Source organism: Chrysemys picta, chromosome 15 (genome assembly GCF_011386835.1).
Source record: "Chrysemys picta bellii isolate R12L10 chromosome 15, ASM1138683v2, whole genome shotgun sequence".
Classification (NCBI taxonomy): Eukaryota; Metazoa; Chordata; order Testudines; family Emydidae; genus Chrysemys; species Chrysemys picta.
Genome location: NC_088805.1, coordinates 18,332,424 through 18,350,508, shown reverse-complemented (window position 1 = coordinate 18,350,508; position 18,085 = coordinate 18,332,424). Strand labels below are relative to the sequence as shown.

At 42.6% G+C, this 18,085-nt stretch overlaps 1 protein-coding gene across 4 annotated transcripts in view; it reads right to left on the bottom strand.

The window, feature by feature from the left end:
• The window catches only part of DGCR8 (DGCR8 microprocessor complex subunit), a 43,420-nt gene extending 26,011 nt beyond the window's left edge, over positions 1 to 17,409 (bottom strand). The window contains exons 1-5 of one of the 4 annotated variants that reach the window (XM_005295004.3): positions 17,218 to 17,409; positions 6,406 to 7,412; positions 5,716 to 5,875; positions 3,249 to 3,391; positions 655 to 937 (exon numbers count right to left, since the gene is read on the bottom strand). In XM_005295004.3, the coding sequence (XP_005295061.2) occupies positions 655 to 937; positions 3,249 to 3,391; positions 5,716 to 5,875; positions 6,406 to 7,125 (1,306 nt within the window). In that variant the 5' untranslated portion in view covers positions 7,126 to 7,412; positions 17,218 to 17,409. Of the gene's footprint in view, positions 1 to 654; positions 938 to 3,248; positions 3,392 to 5,715; positions 5,876 to 6,405; positions 7,413 to 8,330; positions 8,385 to 17,217 lie in introns of those variants that run through there. The other 3 variants (XM_005295005.3, XM_042852585.2, XM_065568482.1) reach the window with 3 other exon arrangements.
• Positions 17,410 to 18,085: the final 676 nt, after the last annotated feature.

Here is an 18,085-nt window from a genome sequence, read left to right as displayed (position 1 = left end):
TCTTCATAGATACAAAAACTATTTCAGCTATGGGTGTAATTTTCTGTTTTGTTTAAAAAAAAAAAAATGGTAAAGCGATAGAACCACTAGTGGGCATGCAATTATACTGGCATAGCTTACTCCTCTGAATATACATGAATAAACTATACCAGTTTAACTGCATGCTATGCTTCAAGAAAACAGGTTGCAAACCAGTATAGTTAAATCAGTAATTAAAGTGTGTGTAGACAATTCCTCAGATGGGTATGGGAATAATACTTTACAAAAGGATGACCCAAGTGGTAGTAGTTTTTATTTATTCTATAATTTAAGTCTCCTCTAAATAGTATTTTATGCATTTAAGGACAAGTTTACAGTACTATATTCTGATAATTCTCAAATTTCTATAGCTAAAAGATCCTTTCATGTTGATCCTCAGTAATCCTCAAAAATACTCCACAGTTATATACCTCCATTCACTGAGGATCACATTGCTTTACTGAAGTGGGTATATATTCCCCCCCCTCCCCCCCACTTTTGCAGATGAGGAACTGAAGCAGAGAGAAATGTGATGACTTGCCCAAGGTCAAGCAGTGAATCAGGAATAAAATCTAGGGATCTTGACTGCCAATCCCCTCCTCTAAACAAGTAGTAGGCATGGCTTTCAGCACTTACCTACAGATTCATCTTTACACACTTCAACTTTGGCCTTAACTTGTCCTAAGGCTCCTGGTGCTGCATCACCCCCTGAAGGCTCTCTCTCATCTAAAGGCCCAGAATCAGCAGCAGTGGAGTCCGGCTCCTCTGTTTGGCAGTCCAGTTCCGAAGACTTGTCTATGTGCTTTATAGGCGATACTTCCCCATTTGGGGTTATGTCATTGTTTTGTTCCCTTTCCTCATTGTCCTTCATTTTCTTGTAATGCAGACAGGGAATGCTACTCAAGGGAGGATCATGTTTCTGTAAGTATAATTATACAAGAATTTATAAGTTTAGGGACCATGAAATTACAAAAAGACAAATCTAGTCAGTTTTAAGATGCGTTAGAAGTAGTTGTGATACTAGAAATCTGCACTAACCGTCTCTGAATCCGCCCAACATTTTTAAAGTCACATTTTCTTATTTTTAAGTGCTCCTCTCCCCCGTTGTCCTATGGGGAATGCAAGCAAGTAAAAAAAGGGTAACTAAGGGAAAGGAGAAATAATTAAACTGACTACAAAGTGCTGTCAAATGAACAAACAGTTGCAGGCAGTGTAGTTGTAATCAGGTTAGTCCCAGAATATTAGATACACAAGGTGGTTGAAGTACTATCTGAAATTCAGAGTTGATGAATGCACATTAGAAAACAATCCCAACTATTATAAAATATATATAATTATGGATCAAATTAGCTGTTGCTACTCAAGAAAGATCTTGGAGTCATTGTGGATAGTTCTCTGAAAACATCCACTCAATGTGCTGTGGCAGTCAAAAAAAACATGTTGGGAATCTTTAGGAAAGGGATAGATAAGACAGAGAATACCATATTGCCTCAATATAAATCCATGGTACGCCCACATCTTGAATACTGCATGCAGATGTGGTTGCCCCGTCTCAAAAAAGACATATTGGAAGTGGAAAAGGGCAACAAAAATGATTAGAGGTAAGGAACAGCTTCCATACGAGGAGAGAGACTATATGGAGATTCCTATCTCATAGAACTGGAAGGGATCCTGAAAGGTCATCAAGTCCAGCCACCTGCCTTCACTAGCAGGATCAAGTACTGATTTTGCCCCAGCTGCCTAAGTGGCCCCCTCAAGGACTGAACTCACAACCCTGGGTTTAGCAGGCCAATGCTCAAACCACTGAGCTATCCCTCCCCCCAATAAATTAATTAATAAAACGGACTCCAGCTTGGAAAAGCTGACTAAGGAGGGATATGATAATCTCGACCGGTGTGGAGAAAGTAAATAAGGAAGTGTTATTTACTTCTCTTAACACAAGAACTAGGGGGGGGGGGGTCACCAAATAAAATCATTAGGCAGCAGGTTTAAAAACAAACAAAAGGAAGTATTTCTTTACACAATGCACAGTCAATCTGTGGAACTCTTTGCCAAAGGATGTTGTGAAGGTCAAAATTATAACAGGATTCAAAAAAGAATTGGATAAATTCATGGAAGATAGGTCCATCAATGGTTATTAGGCAGGATGGGCAGGGATGCAAAACCATGCTCTGAAATGTCCATAGCATCTGTTGCCCGAACCTGGGAATGAGTGATGGGGGATGAATCACTTGATGATTACCTATTCTGTTCATTTCCCTCTGAAGCACCTGGCGCTGGCCACGGTCAGAAGACAGGATACAGGGCTAGATGGACCACTGTCTGACCAGTATGGCTGTTCTTATTGGATCAATTTCTGTTGGATCAAGGCTTGTCTCTCTCACCAACAGAAGTTGGTCCAATAAAATACAGTACTTCACTCAAACTAAAACAGATAATATAAGAAAGTTTCTATCTAATAACTTTCAGTACAATTACATAATTCTATTTAGGCTCCCATACTTCACCCATCCCCAGGGCACCCTAGCTGTTATAAGAAATACTAGGTAGAGCTATGCTTTCTCTCCCCCCTCCCCCTTCTCCAAAACAAGACTCCTTTTGATGAAAGCTCAGATTTTAAAAAGGAAAAAAATAGTTTAGGCTGAAAAGTCAAGGTTTTGTTAAATTACAAATATATTTATATTTACAAAACTTAACAGGAAAGCTTTCAGATAATTCAGTGAATGTTTTGATTTAAATTAGTGGTGTTAAGGCAAACTCAGGTTCTGCACACTCCCATTGTAATCTGTGGGAGTTGTGCTGTATATGGGCAGCACATGTCTAGTTATGGGAATGAGACTCCCAAGCCATAATTTAAATTATAATTGACCCTCTAAACTGAACAAATACCAACGATTTAGATATACCTCTGCAGTATTATAAAAAACAATTTTGCAGTGTTGTGGTAGAACAAGGGAACCAGAAAGTAAGATTGACTAGTCCTTTTTAATTGCCCAAACTGTAGTGTAGTGAAAAAATAAATTATATTTGAAATAAGGTGTTAAGAACACAGATAAAACGGTTTGAAAAACAAAACTTCCCTATTTGACTATATCTAAGAGGTCTGAAAAATGCCCCAAAGCATAATTCCAAGACTGTTTTGACCAATTACAAACAAGTACATAAACTGATACCTAATATTTTTAAATAACTCAAACATTAAAATAATTATTAGCAGCTCAGACCCCTACCCTTATGCTTCCTGTTCCCAAGAAATAAGGTCTGGACCAGGTAACAACTCTGGATTCTCTGTGCAGATATACAGGAATGCCTGAGTTATGGAATGTCATGATCCATCCATCAGGCAATGGTTCCGTAGGAGGACGGCCACGACCTTTATGAGAGGAAAAAGAAACTCATGTAGACGGCTCACCATTTTTGAATGTAATCTGATTTTATTAAAAATTAATTTCTGATTCTATATCCTGAGAACATTCTTCCACCTAAAAGCTCATTACAAAACTAAGAAATGCTACAGGTACTTTTATCCCCCACAGATATTACTTCTTAAGTATTTGTACAGTATCTAGTTCTTTACTGGAGTGCTATCACATATCACCCATCACCATGCTGTGCCCCTTCCAAGTTCCCACAGGTAGGTGGATAAAAGCAGGAGGTAATTTTAGCCATGACCGAGCCTCATTTAACTAGGCAAAAAACTCTGAATTTTAATCTTAATAGATTCTATAGCCAACCATGCCTTTTCTTAAATGGTTTTTTCTGTAGCTATCAAAGACTAATTAGGAATCACTTTCTCACCCTTAGTCAAGACACAACCCAAACATGATTTCATCCTACAAACTTTCATACATAGATCAGCTACCTTTTTATAAAGGTGACAACTCCAAACAATATTAGGGAAAGATTCTTATGCTCACATTTAAGGCAGTATGGTCTCATTTTTCCTACCTTGTAAACCACAGAACGGACTATGCCAACTGATGGGTAGGACAGTGTTTTGTTGGTTTTTTTGTTTTTTAAAGGTTTTTTCTTTTTTATTATATAATATGATGCATTTTTAAAAATACATTCCTCAAGATTAGACTGAGTTTAAAGCTAATTTAGACTATTTTCAGTTGAATTCTTCTGTATTACTTCTGATTTAAGCGCTTTGCCATGTTCACATAGGGAATGCTACATAAATGCAAGCAACTGACTTTCAATAGTTTTTCATACATGAAATATTCCCTGTAAAATAAGACAACTTCAACAACAAAATTTAAGTGACTGAAGCAGAACAACATTTCCACTTTTTGGCCATGCCATGATATTAAAGATGGAAGAAAAAGTAGATTACATAGTTCATCTGCTTGCTAATTATTTCTCCCATGGCACTCTGTACCTCAGAGTAGCACTCTTGAACCCAATATTCACCACTGTCATATAATTATATGTTTTGTATAAAAGTGTGCTTTGTGAGGTATCATTTTAAAAGTCTTGAACATTAATATCCTGTTGGATTGTATGTGAAGTTATGAAGTTTTGTTATGTGTGTGTTACTGAAATATGTTATGAGGTTGGGAACACCCACAACCAGCCTTTCAGGTACAACAGTAGAGTAGCCAGACATGCTGATGGCCCATTACAGGGAAACCACACTCCAAACGACCATCCCAGAAGACTTCTCAGCGAGCACGTACACAATGGAGGCTGCTTGACCAATAGGGGCGGACCCCCATGTCACAAGCATAGATCTTTCCAGCAAGCTGGAAGAAAAACTATAAAAGAAGGGGAAATGATTGGCCTCTTTCCCTCCACAACACAACTCAACACCTGGAAACACTTCTGGAGAACAAAGACTTTGAAGTGGGGAGTGTGGTCCCAGGCTGGAAGGCAGTTCCAACCTGTGTATTGAAGATCTGTGACCTGTTTCTATCATCAGGGTGAGACACTACTTGATTCAAATCCTGTTTAGTTTATAGAAATCACATTGTGAATTTACTTTTATTTCTTAGGTAACCAACTTTGATCTCTATGCTTAGTACTTGTAATCACTTAAAAATCTATCTGTTTTACATTTTACCTAAAACACTGTATTTTGGTTGAAGTGCTTGGGAAATCTCAGCTGAGTGTACAAAGGCTTGGGTGTGTCCGCCCCATATTAAGAATGGGGCAGGGACTGGGTAATGAATTTACACTGGTCAGGCTTCTGACCAGGGCAAGACAGTACAGTTCCGGGGTGCAAGGCTGGGTAGCTGGCGGGAACTGGCTAGAGCCTCTCTATTGTTGGTTCATGAGTGGTTGTGAGAAGCACTCATGTAACTCAGTGGTGCTGTCCCTGCCTGTGAATGTCTGTGTAAGTGCAGTACCTGCCAGAGGTTTGTAGTTTGCCAACAGCATCACAGTGAGAAGGGGAGCCCAGGAGGGTGGGATAGAGAGCTCAGCAGTCCCACAGTCCAGGTTGCACCCCGGGAACCCCATCACATCTCCATAAATCCACATAATAAATTTGCACATTATGGAGAAGGACTGAACACAAAAATTCTCAAACATTACATTCTGTAATCTAGATGTTTCATGGTCATAGCCTATGAAGCGAGGCCCTTGAACAGTAAGAAACATACCAGTCTGTCTTTACTAAGTTCCAATATTGAATTACCCACAATTCTACATATATGCACGATAGAAAAATTAGAGGTTTAATGAAAAGTAACTTACTTTTAAGTACAGTTTTTATTTTGGTCATCATCGGCTGCACGCTTGTCTCTCCATCAGATGGGTGGTCACTCTCACCTCCATATTTCTCATCTATTCTCCTCTTTTTGGGAGCTCGAAGGCCCTCTTCCAGCAGAGCATCCACATCATTATCAAAATCATCCTGAAAAAGACATGGTCAAATACCATCCTTCTATAGCTACTACTGTCCCTTGCTCTGTCAAGAAAAGGCACAAATTATTTAAACATAGTTTGCCTATAGATCTGGATGAAAGATTCCCAATGCCATGGTAAGGAGACTGAAAAACAAGGAGGTAAATTTTCATAAATGGTCACTGGATCAGCAACTGATATTTCATGACAATCTGAAAAGAACCAAATGAAAACTACTTATCCAGGCAACCCTTAAAGAGTCTGTTAAAAGGCAACATATCACAATTCAGAGCTAAATTCAGCACCATCTAAAGTCTTTTGCTATATCATTCAAAAATTTTAATCACCAAAATTCTTACCATGATAAATTAAATTATCCTTTAATTTATTCAATTAATTAAAGTTGTGCATAATGGATAGAATTTCTTCTGTCGAAGAATTTTGCATTTTTGTCTTCAAGACTACAAGCTCTTAGATGCTGTCTTTCTTACACATCTTCGCACAAGTTTTTCTAATCACTTGGTAAAAATATTTACATACCTCATAAGAGTAATTCAAGGTTTCTTCATCCGCTTTATCTCTTTGAACGATTGCTTTAGATGTGAACCCTCCTCCTTCATCAATTTCCATCAAATTGTCAGTAAAATCTTCTAACTCATCCAGAACTGCATATTCCACTCTCTTTTCCTGATCAATATCATTTTCATCATCCTTCTTGTCATCATTTTCACCCCCTACACCTACAGCTTTACCATTACTACTACCAAAAGGACAAACATACAAATCCCCATTGACATTATTAATACTAAAATCTGTATCTGGCTTATAATCTTGCTCAGCTCCAGTGTACAGAACTTTTCTGTCTTTGCTTTTGCAGCTTTCTGTAAAGCTAACACTAATTTTTACATCTTTAAGTAACTTAAGATCAGGGGTGAACTTTCGAACTGAAGGTGCATGACGAGCAGTTCTTGGGCTTTGGTCACTATTGTTAGGGTCTATTATAAGACGAGTTTTGTAGCAAGTAGATCCCTTTGTCAGAAGCTGTGTTCTGCAGACAGTGTGCGCGTCCCCAGCTGGGGTATCTGACTGTCCATCACCACCAGAGCCAACGTCCATTACCTCTGCGTCACTGGACGTTTGCAGGGGAGGTGGTGGAGGCTGTTCATTAGGCGGCAGAGGTGGGGGACAAGTCTGGTTCTCCACATTCATTTCTCTTGCAGGTTCTTTGGGGAGGGGAGGTGCATTTTCAGTTTTCTCCATATTTAAACTGTAAAACTACTGTTTTAAAAAACAAGGCTTTAAATAAACGTATATAATCTATATTCCTAACATGCACAAGTCCATCAAGGTAGGTTTATCATGTTCTATTCAATATGCAACACTGATGATTCAGTTAAGCTGACTACATTGTTCTTTTCATTAATGTAGACAGCTTTCAGAATCACTGTCTCAATTATTGGAAATCACAATGCATTCAGCTTAAATAGCTGAAGACTAAGTAGAATGCATCTTCATTGGACAAGAAGGTCTCCTTTTCTTCTTTCAACCTACAAAAAGAAAAAGATGTGTCACAGAAGAGCTTGAAAGCCAACTGTCCCATTCATCAGAGGTAAAAATGGAATTCCTTCCCAAACTCTTACTTAAAAAGGATACTTTTGAACATCTATTTTAACTTCCAACTGATTGTAATGCTCTTTTTATCAGAATTAAGAGTTCATATTGCTTCTTTGTTTGTGCACCAGAATCACATTACGCCAGCACAGTTCTAGGAAAACCAATTGGTATCTACTGCTGCAAGACCAGCAGGTGCAAAGCACTGGTTTTTAAATGGGTCAGATAAAAACAGTTGGTTTTGGTATTAAGTATCTTATTAACAGAATGCTACTTATCTATATAATCGAAAGACAACTAGTTTGCAATGTTAAATCAGGCCAAATTTTAAGTCTTCACCATTTACCTTCACTAAAAGGTACAGTAGATTATTTTCTTCAATGTTCAATTAACTATTTGCAATATTTTGAAGACTAGATTTAACAATCAGAAATTACTCTCTGGATACTATAACACAGAAAATTTGATCACCTACTAAAAAGTCTGAATAGAGCTTTTCTAAGTAGGGATGTTAGCAGCTGTGTGGTCTTATATCCATGACTATTACAGGTCACTAGAATGCCTTACTCAAGACAGATATTTAGAATCTAAATCCAGAGTGCTAACACTGAAGTCTTAATCATTACTATTAATTTTGAACAGCATCTACTAGCCAAAGTATTTTAGGTACTTTAGACTGGCACACATATTCAATTAGTCTATGTAATTTTACAATGTTATATTAAATAGGCTCTTAATACCATCTTACTTGCTTTTTATATAATGGGGAGAGAGGGGAGGAGGTTAATTGTTGTCTGTGCAGGGCCTTGAGTACCTGGGGAAGGAAATAGGCCACTTTTATGGTTCTTTCTTACCTGCTAATTTGGTTTCTCCAATCCCTTTGTGCCACCCCATACAGTGGGTGTAAGTCCTCCTACCAGCAGGAAATAAAGTGATGTTACGCCCCCTACGAAAGTCAGCTGGCTGAGTCTGCGCTGTTCAAAAACTTGCCAGGCAGTTGAGAAATTGTACTCAAACATTTCAGAAGTCTTAGTCAGTAGTACCACCACACAACATATGAAGAAACAAGGGCAAGATGTCTGGGTTACCATGCGGGGACTTAGAGAAACCAATTATAATTCTCTAATGTAGCTCTATGCTAGCCCAGGCTAAGTGAATTTCAACAACAGTATCCAAGCTACAAAACAGACAGGACAGGTAATTAAAGCATTCAAAATGTAATGGATTACAACATGCCAGGCCTACCCACATAAAAACAGATGAAAGATAAAAACAAGAAAGAACTGAAGCTTGGCTAGGCCACAAAAAAGGCAGTTTTGAGTTCAAAGCAACTGTGAAATGTGTAGCACCAGGCTGAAGTCCCAATGGACTAAAGAAGAACAAAGCATGATTTGAATGTTAAAATTAAGTGTTATAATCTAAATCATGGGTAAAGGAAAAGAGGAGTGACACTCAGTCAAAAATTACACTACCTGTTTCCAAGTCACTAACAACTCACAAGAAAATGTTGAATGCTTACAGATCAATGCCTTAACACTTAATCACATAACAGGTTATTAGATGGGGTCGGCTACTGACTGCCAAATCAAAATAGGCAACAAGATGAGCACCTACCTAGAACGTTTAAGAAAAAAATTGTGTGATCATCAGGGACTTCAATCTGAGTGACATATGCTGAAGGTCTCACGCTCTCAGTACTAAAACATCCTCCGAACTTTTCAATATTATAGATGACAACTTCCTAACTCAAAAAGCATTGTATCCAACACAGGTGAATTTGATAAAAGACCTCATCTTCACAAAAAGGAACTGAGCACAAAGCTAAAAATTAGTAGTAAGCTAAGTGTGATCGCAATTTGATCACATTTATTATAGGGGGCCAATTTCACAAAGCTGAAAGTTATGAGCCAAATCAGTTGGAAGAAAGAATTTAAAGAAAAAAAATTCAATTGGAAACTGTTTAAGAACATTTTATTAGATGCCCAAATAGCCATAATCCCACAAGTGAGACAGAAGGCTGTGTGTGTGTGTGCGCGCATGTGTGTGTACAAATAGAAGAAAGGGGAAGCTGAGAGTAATTAATATAAATCAGAAGACGGAATTGCAGAAAATTGTTCACTGAAACCAAAGGACATAAGCAGAAATCTATGGACAGCAGAGTTAAAGGGTAGGCTTTTTTTGTTTAATTGTATTAGAAACAAAAAGGAATACTTAAGGGGGACTACCATGGGAAGCAGTGACTCTGAAAAAGACTTGGGGTCATGATGAATAATCACCTGAACATGAGTTCCCACTGAGATGTTGTGGCCAAAAACATTAATGCAATCCCTTAGATGTATAAACAAGGAAATATGGAGTAGGAGGGGGAAGGTATTTGGCATTCGTGTGACCACTACTGGAATACTGTGTCTGGTTCTAGAATCCACAATTTAAGAAGAATGTTGATGAACTGGAGAATATTCAGAGAAGGGCCACGAGAACAATTTAAGGATTGGAAAACATGCGTTATAGTTAAGACTATGATTTAGTCACAGGTATTTTTAAATAAAAGTCGTGGACCGGTCACGGGCAATAAACAAAAATTCACGGCCTGTGACCTGTCCATGACTTTAACTAAAAATACCCATGACAAAATCTGGGGGTTGCTTGGGGGCAGGGTGCACAGCGGCTGCTCCGGCCGCCCCCAGGACCACTGATCAAGCACTCCCTAGGGCCAGCTGCCTGGGGCCGCCAGAGCAGCAGCCGGTGAGGTTGGCCATGAGGCACCCAAGCAGCTGGCCTCAGGGGTGGCTGTTCTGGCGGCCCTGGGGTCAACCGCACCAGCCACTGCAGCTGCAAAAGTCACGGAGGTCTCAGAAAGTCACGGAATCTGTGATTTCCACAACCTCTGTGACAGAATCAGCCTTATTAATAAGTACCTACATCGGGAACAAAACATTGATAATGGGCTCTTCGGTCTAGCAGAGGAAGGTATAGCAAGGATCCAATGGCCAGTATTTGAAGCGAGACAAATTCAGACTGGGAACAAGATGCAATTTTTTTTTTTTAAACAGTGAGGGTAGTTAACCATTGGAACAATTTACCAGAGATTGTGATGGATTTTTCATCACTGGCAATTTTTAAATCACAATTGGATGCTTTATGCAAGACATGCTGTAATTCAAATAGGAATTAATCCTGTTTTAAACAGGAGGCCAGACTACATGATCACAGTGCTCCCTTATGCCCCCCCCCCTTTTTTAAATATAAAATCTATGAATCTATGAAAGCCTCAATTTAATTGCTCTAAAATAATCCCATTATTCTGGATGGGAAGCCATTAGAAATTAGTTCTATTCTGTTTCTGTACGACCTGAATAGCTGATACTTGGACCCTCAGGGTGCTGATGCTAAGTGTTTATCCATCCCTTCCTAAAAAGGCAAGAGGACTGTTATATTAATGTTTTAAGTGATCTGATTTCCTATTTTTCACCAGGCTCTGAAACACCCTAGACTATGTGGAACAGCCCTACACTTTTATACCTCTGTGGAATGCATCCATTACAAAAACCCATTTTCATCACATACACCCACATAATGGCCAGACTGAATGACTTAAATTCCTAGGTTCTCCATGGTAAAATAAGCTTTTCATCAGAAAGTTTTGGCTGAAGGGAAGTAAAAGCAATAATCTCAGCATAAATTCACTAACTTTGGGAACCAATGCCTCCTAAATGGTCCAGGTTCTCCAGAGAGATTCTTGAGAAGGATGCTGGCTGTAAGGAGTAGAATTTATGTAGACAAATTCAAAATCCCAAGGATGAAACAAGTACCCACTCCAAGACCTAATAGGTTCCTGACCTTGAAGAACAGTTTACCTTCCTGTCCGGTCGGGAAGCTCTCAAATCCAACTAGAAAGATCATCTTTTGTGGCATATCACAAAAATACTACTCACTGCATTTTCCCTTTCCCAGGCTGTGTCCAGCTACAGCTCAAGAAGTTTATTCTTGGCCCAAGTTTTACAGCAATGGGAATAACAGAGGACAGGAACTTCCTTTTTACCTGCCAAGATTTGGCAGCTTTTGTGCCCTGTCTGGATGTTATTGCCTATACAATTATTGTTGCTTAGTCCTTCCTTCACAAAGTTGAAGTGATGAACTGGGAATCAAATTGTCTGCTACTTGGTAACTGCACTTCAGCTGGAATGGGGTTAAGAAGGTCCAAGGCGACTTTAAGCCAACTTTGTGCTTCTTGCATTTTTTTGTCCTGCGCCTGGCTGCTGGCATCAGAGCTACCCCAAGTCTGATTTAACTTATCCTCTGCTTCTCATGGCTCCCCATGAGCCACGGGAAGCTAAGACTAGGCAGAGCACAGAAGCACTCCCACCCACATCCTCACCCCCACCTCTAACAGCAGGAGTGGAGAGAGAGGACTTATAAAGAGGCAATGGGGAGACCCCCATATGCAGAGAGTATTCTGAAGGGCCTCTTTCTACCCCCTTTATGCCACCTGTTTTCTAAGGGGTGGATTTGGAGGGCCCTCTGCTAAAAACAGAGCCAAATGGAGCCTGGATCAAGATAGCCAACATGCTAAGCACACTAGATCCAGTAATGCCATTATGGAACTCAGAACCTCAAGACATGCCCTCAGCTGTTACAAAGGCCAAATGGATCAAGAAACACACCTTGATTGCAGCTTCGCTATTAAAATATTCCAAACGGAACAACTTACCTATCAAGGTATTAAATTACTGGCCTCAAGAAACATTAATTCCTATGGTAGAGAAAGGTTCTCATTTATCATCCAGACATTGGATTCTCTGAAGATTCATACTGACTGCTAAGCCATATGACCAACATGACCATACTAAAAAATTGTCTATGTAAATCTGACTAACACCATCCTTTTGAAAAGCTGTAGGAAGAACTACAAGTACCTTTGAGAAGTTGTGGAGTGCTACTGTCAAGTGGAAATTAAGCATCCTGAACATTCAGAACAAAAAATTGAAGGAACTTCTGATAAACTGGAGGGAATATAGACATGTAGGTCTGTGTCTTATTGATCTACAGGACACCTAACTCCACCAAATAGACCATCTGAATTATGGAATGCTAGACCTCCATCTGGAAGGAGCAAATGGAAAGGAGTTTACTTTCTCCACATTCTAATGGGACAGTATATAGGATGCTGTCAGGGATTATAAAGAATAGCAAAACCAGCACTAACTCACAAGACAACAGACGACCCATCCTGATTTTTGCTGCCTTTTAGAGCATATTCTTTGAAGGAGACAGATTCTTGCTACAAGATAAATTTGATAGAGTAGCCACGAGACATGAAAAATATCTATTACCCAGCAATGTGAACAGGTCCAGTCAAAGGTAAAGCCCTAAAAGTCTTTAGGAAATCAAGTTCCTTGTTAGAAACTGTACATTCCCTACCCAAGCTGTCCAGAAAGGATGAGTGGTTCAGAAGAAACCTGAGCCCTTTCTATGGCTAACTATAACCAGGGTTTCTCCTCCTCATCCTCTGGCTCCAGAAAGCCATGTTTTAGAATAAAGTGCAGGCCACTTGTATAATCAATCCACCCCAAAAAACCCAACCCAAATTCTACAGAATATTCCCCCAAAAGGAATCTCTCACTCAGGATCATCTATCTTCATGTCATCGGAATCTACCATGTCCTCATGACAACACTGCCCTCAGAGAGAAGTTTTTTTTCTGCTTACAAAACAAAGAAGATTCAGTTTAAGGAAAAAGGCTGAATTAACCATTGTCACAAAATCAGAACTGAGCTTCTAAAGGAGAAGGCTCCATAAATCACCACCACACAGAATAGTTCACCTTCCTCCATGTCACCAGTCTTGGCACAGAGAAACACGTTCTGAAGGTAGGGAATGGCCTCCAGAGATTATCAAGATGCCCAAGTAAAAAAGCCAAACAGGGATACAGCCATGATTTTCTCCACATATAGGAAAGAAAATATACATATGCAAAACAGATGGTAAGGCCGCACAGAAACACAAGGAGCACTGGTGTAACCAGTTAGTAATCACCATTTTGTCCAATATGGTCACATCCTGGTTATGACCCCTGGCACTCCCTTATTCACCACTGTCATATCATCAGGATGTTTTGCACAACGTATGCCTTGTGATATATCATTCTAAAAGTCTTGATCTGCTAGCCATTAATATCTCACTGGCTTATATGTGCTATCATTGTATGTGAAGTTTGGCTAAGTATGTGTTACTTAAACAGGTTGTGAAGTTTAAAACACCCACAAGTAGCCTTTCAAGTACAACAGTAAAAAGGCCAAACAACGTTAATGGCTTATTGAGGAAATGCACACAAACACAAGGATTGCCCCAGGAGCTGTGTACAACAGAAACCTATCAGAGATGGCATTACACAATGGGAACGTTTGACCCAGGTCACAGCAAAGGAGCTTTCCAGCAAGTGGGAAGAAGATATAAAAGGGGAAAATGACATCATGATGGTACCTCACTCTCCCTAGAACACCACACCTGGAAACACCTGAGGAACAAAGACTGAACTGGGGAAAGTGATGGTCCCAGGCTAAAGGGATTTCTGGCCTGTGTATGAAAACCTGGGAAACCCAAGCTGCAAACAAAGGCCTTAAGAATCTGCCAGCCGGTTTATCACTCAGGGTGAGAATTTGCTAATTTATATCCTACCTATCTCAAGTAAATGCTGTGTTATCCGACCCTGTACCAACCAGAAAGCTCTATAAACCGGCATTTCTAATCTTCATAGAAAGTCCTGTTTATAGTCCAGTTGGCGCGGGTCCGCCAGACTCCTTACCTGGCTCCACGTGGATCCCAGGAAGTGGCGACATGTCCCTACTGCTCCTAGGTGGAGGAATGACCATGAGGGGTTCGGAGTGCAGGAGGGAGTGCGGGGCTGGGGCACAGGAGGGGGTGTGGGGCATGGGCTCTGGGAGGGAGTTTGGGTGCGGGAAGGGGCTCGGGGCAGGGGCTCCGCACAAGCAGCCACCTGTCCCTGTTGTTCTTAGGCGGAGACATGGCTAGTCGGCGCTGCCTGCTGCCTCCGCCCACAGGCGTCGCCCCTGCAGTTCCTACTGGCTGGGAATGGAGCCAGCGCTCAGGGTAGGGGCAATGCAGAGAGCCACCTAGCCTTGCCTCCACCTAGGAACAGCAGCGACAGGTTGCCCCTTGCGGGGAGCCGCCCAAGGTGAGCGCCTCCCGGATCCGGCACCCCAAACCCCCCCCTCCCCCGAGCCTCCTCCCACACCCAAACTCCCTCCCAGAGCCTGCACCCTGCATCCTCTCCTGCACCCAAACTCCTTCCCATTTAGTTAACCGGAATTTTTCACTTACTGGCACCCCCATTCCCACAATATGCTGCATAAAAAAAAGCTTTTACTGTAGTACATTAAGCTCAGTTTGCAGTTTTGTTTATTCACCAGGTAATCTGCTTTGATCTGTTCGCTATAATTTATAATTTAACTTTTAGTAGTTAATAAACTTGTTTTATATGTTTTAATCCAAATCAATGTATGTTTGATTAAGTTGTCTAGGGAAAATCTCAGCTTGGTTACTACAAGTGTGCATGGTCCTCTTCACATTAAGGGAGAGGCGGACCGGGTATTAAACCCATATAAGAGCCAGATTTGAGCAGGGCAGGACAGTACTGCTCTGGGTCCTAGGCTGAGATGCTGGTGGTTAGAGAGCCTGCAAGTAACTGCAGCTGGGTGTGGTCCCTACTGTGTGAATTCTGGTGAAAGTGCAAGCTTGGAGGGCTTTGCAGCTTGTCACAGCAGCACAGTGTGAGAGGGAGCCAGGCTGGTGGGTCAGAGGGCTCAATAATACCCCAGTTCCAGGTGGCAATCTGGTGGAAACCAGTCACACCCATCCACGAGTACCATAGTAGGTTATCTGGAAAAAGCAGCACTAAACTGTACCTTAAATAAGCCCCCTTCAATTAGTGAAATGGCTGCTCCATTTACAGTATGACCAACTTGTTAAAATGGTTTCAATAGCTTTGCTCACAGAAGAGAAGTTGGGGGGGAGAGGGGGACATTGTGGGACCATTTGTAGTTGTGCAGAGTACAGAGAAGAATAAGGAAGGCTTCCATTCACCCCACACTTAAGTATTGGTTTCCTAATAACAAAAAAGAGGGAACAAACAAATGGTAAGGCAGCTTTTTGCAAGGTAATACTTGCCCCAAAAAAAAAAAAAAAAAAAAAAAAAAAAAAAAACCATCACCACATCGGAGCCAAAGGACCACCTCCCCATATAGTGTTCATGTGAATATAAAGAAGTTATACTTTTTATGAAAATCCCTAAACTATCTAACTGTAACAGAAAGGGAAAAATTCAAATAAAAAAAACAAACCCTAAAAAATAAGTTCTAAGTTCTTTGGCTGGCTATATATCTCCCACCTGCTGGAGACAGAAATGGAATTGAAAAGGTTCAGTCAGCCAGCCAGCCAGCCCACCCCTCTTTGGGGGTGGGAAATGACAGCACACAGCATTGCCAGCTTCCTGTCTCCATCTGATGGTAGGAGGACTTGTGCCCACTGCCTGGGTTGGCAAAAGGGGGTTATAGAGGAAATGTTAGATACATGCCATTATATTGGGGCAAGAGGATGGCTGGAAGAGCCATTATTGGGTTGGAAAGCGATCAGGTACACAATCCTCATTTCCCAGTCAGGAAGGAGTGGCCAGGTGGGGGGGGGGGAGATCCCCATTAGCTGGGGCCAAGAGAAACCTCATTATTGCTCACGCAAACAGATCAGGGCAAGAATCTTCATTGTTTAAAGGAGGAGAGGATTGGGAGAAAGCTTCTCCATTCCCCTGACCACAGAAGAGACAGTAAGAGAAGAAGAAAAAGGGAATGTATTAAATGGAAATCCATCCCATTCATCCACAATTAGGGATAGCAGAGGTGCAGGGAAGAACCTTCATCACTCCAGTGAAGCAGAAGAAAAGAGTGTACAAGAAAAATCCTTCCTGTTACCCCAAAGTGAAGGAAGGGAAGTGAAGGTGAGGGGGGTCGGAAAGCAGGAGGACGTGCAGGCTTCTCCTCATTACCCCACTGTGAAGGGAATCAGAAAAATGGGGAGGGGGCGGGGAAAGAGTGGGCGGAGGTCTCCTTACATTGTTGAGACCGAGCCTGTGAATTATGCCAAAGGATATGACGAGGACTGCCCCTCTCCCCCATCACCTTGAGTGTGAGCGAGCGAGATTCCTCCCATTACATAGAGGAGGGGGACGTGCAAGGGCAAATATTCCCCCCATCCCCATTTCCCCAGTGAGTGTGTGCGCGCGGTGACGGGGGAGGGGGCAGGAGGAGTGCATGGGGGGACTCTTTCCCATAATCCCCCGCGAGCCGGGCAATGGGATGTGCGGGGAGGAATTCTCCATATTACGGGGGGCGGGGCGGGGGGCGAGCGGGAGTGGAGCAGAGAGAATCCCCCCGCCCCCCCGGGGATGTTTGTCGCCATTATCCTGGGGGCGATCGGGCGCCTCCTCACTGCCCGCGCAAAGGGCAGGGGGGAGGGGACTCAAAGGGAGGTGCAGGTAGGACGGGGCCTCCACACGGCCATGGTGGATCTGGGGAGGAGGTAGAATAGTCCCCGTCCCTCGATGTACGGGGGAGGAGGAGGCAGAGGATTGTCGCTCGGGGCGTTGGGAGGAGAGGGAAATCCTCCCCATCGCCCCGGTCGGGACAGCACCAAGCAAGCGGCTGGGCCGCAGGCCCCACTCCTGCCCACCTTCTTCGACGCGGGAGTCTGTGGGCTCAGCACCCACCTGGGCCATTCCGGGTGTCCCCGCCGCTCCGCTTTCCCGGGCCGGGGGAGTGGAGGGAGTGCCTCGGCTGCCGCCTCCTCACAGGAGCCGCCTCCCCCGCCCAGCCGCCACCATCTTGAAACGCCTGCTTCGAGGGGGCTCCTGCTCCCGCGGGCGGGACTATGCGGGCCCTGAACCAATCATACTGGCAGTTTCATCTGCCAGTCACTTCAAGCCTCGCGCTCTATTGGCTGTTTCTCGACCATGTCAGTTCGCTCAGCGAATAGGTACACACCTAGGAGACGGCCTCCGGAGAAGTGATCAATGGGAGAAGGGTGGAGGCGGGAGTTAAGAAGGTGGGGGGGGAGAGAGAGGAAAGGGGCCGTTTCAGGATCCAGGAATGGGCAGGGTCCGAAGACAAGAGGCGGTGGGCCCCTCCTTAAGGCTAGGGGAGAGTAGTGTCGGAGGCCCTGGGGGGCCCCTGTCAGGAGATGGGGGTTGTTTGGCTCGTGTGTTGCCAAGGCAACCATCACCATGGTATCCAAGCACCATCAAGGCCCCAGAGTCCGTTTCAGGGAAATCCCACTTACCTCGCCCACTAGGGCAACAAGAAATAGGGCAGGCTCCTTGAGAGTTCAGCTACTAGGGAGTCTGCTGACAGTGAGGGAGCCAAGCCGTTCACCACAAAGGGTGGCGTCTCTGGCTTCTGCTGTACTAGGTGCCCAAAGCCAGCTATGGCCAGGGCCCATGAATTACTAGACAGTGAATTCTTAAATGGTCACCTCACAGGCCTGAAACCCCCAGTCACCCAAATTACAATAAAAAGCAACAGAGGGTCCTGTGGCACCTTTA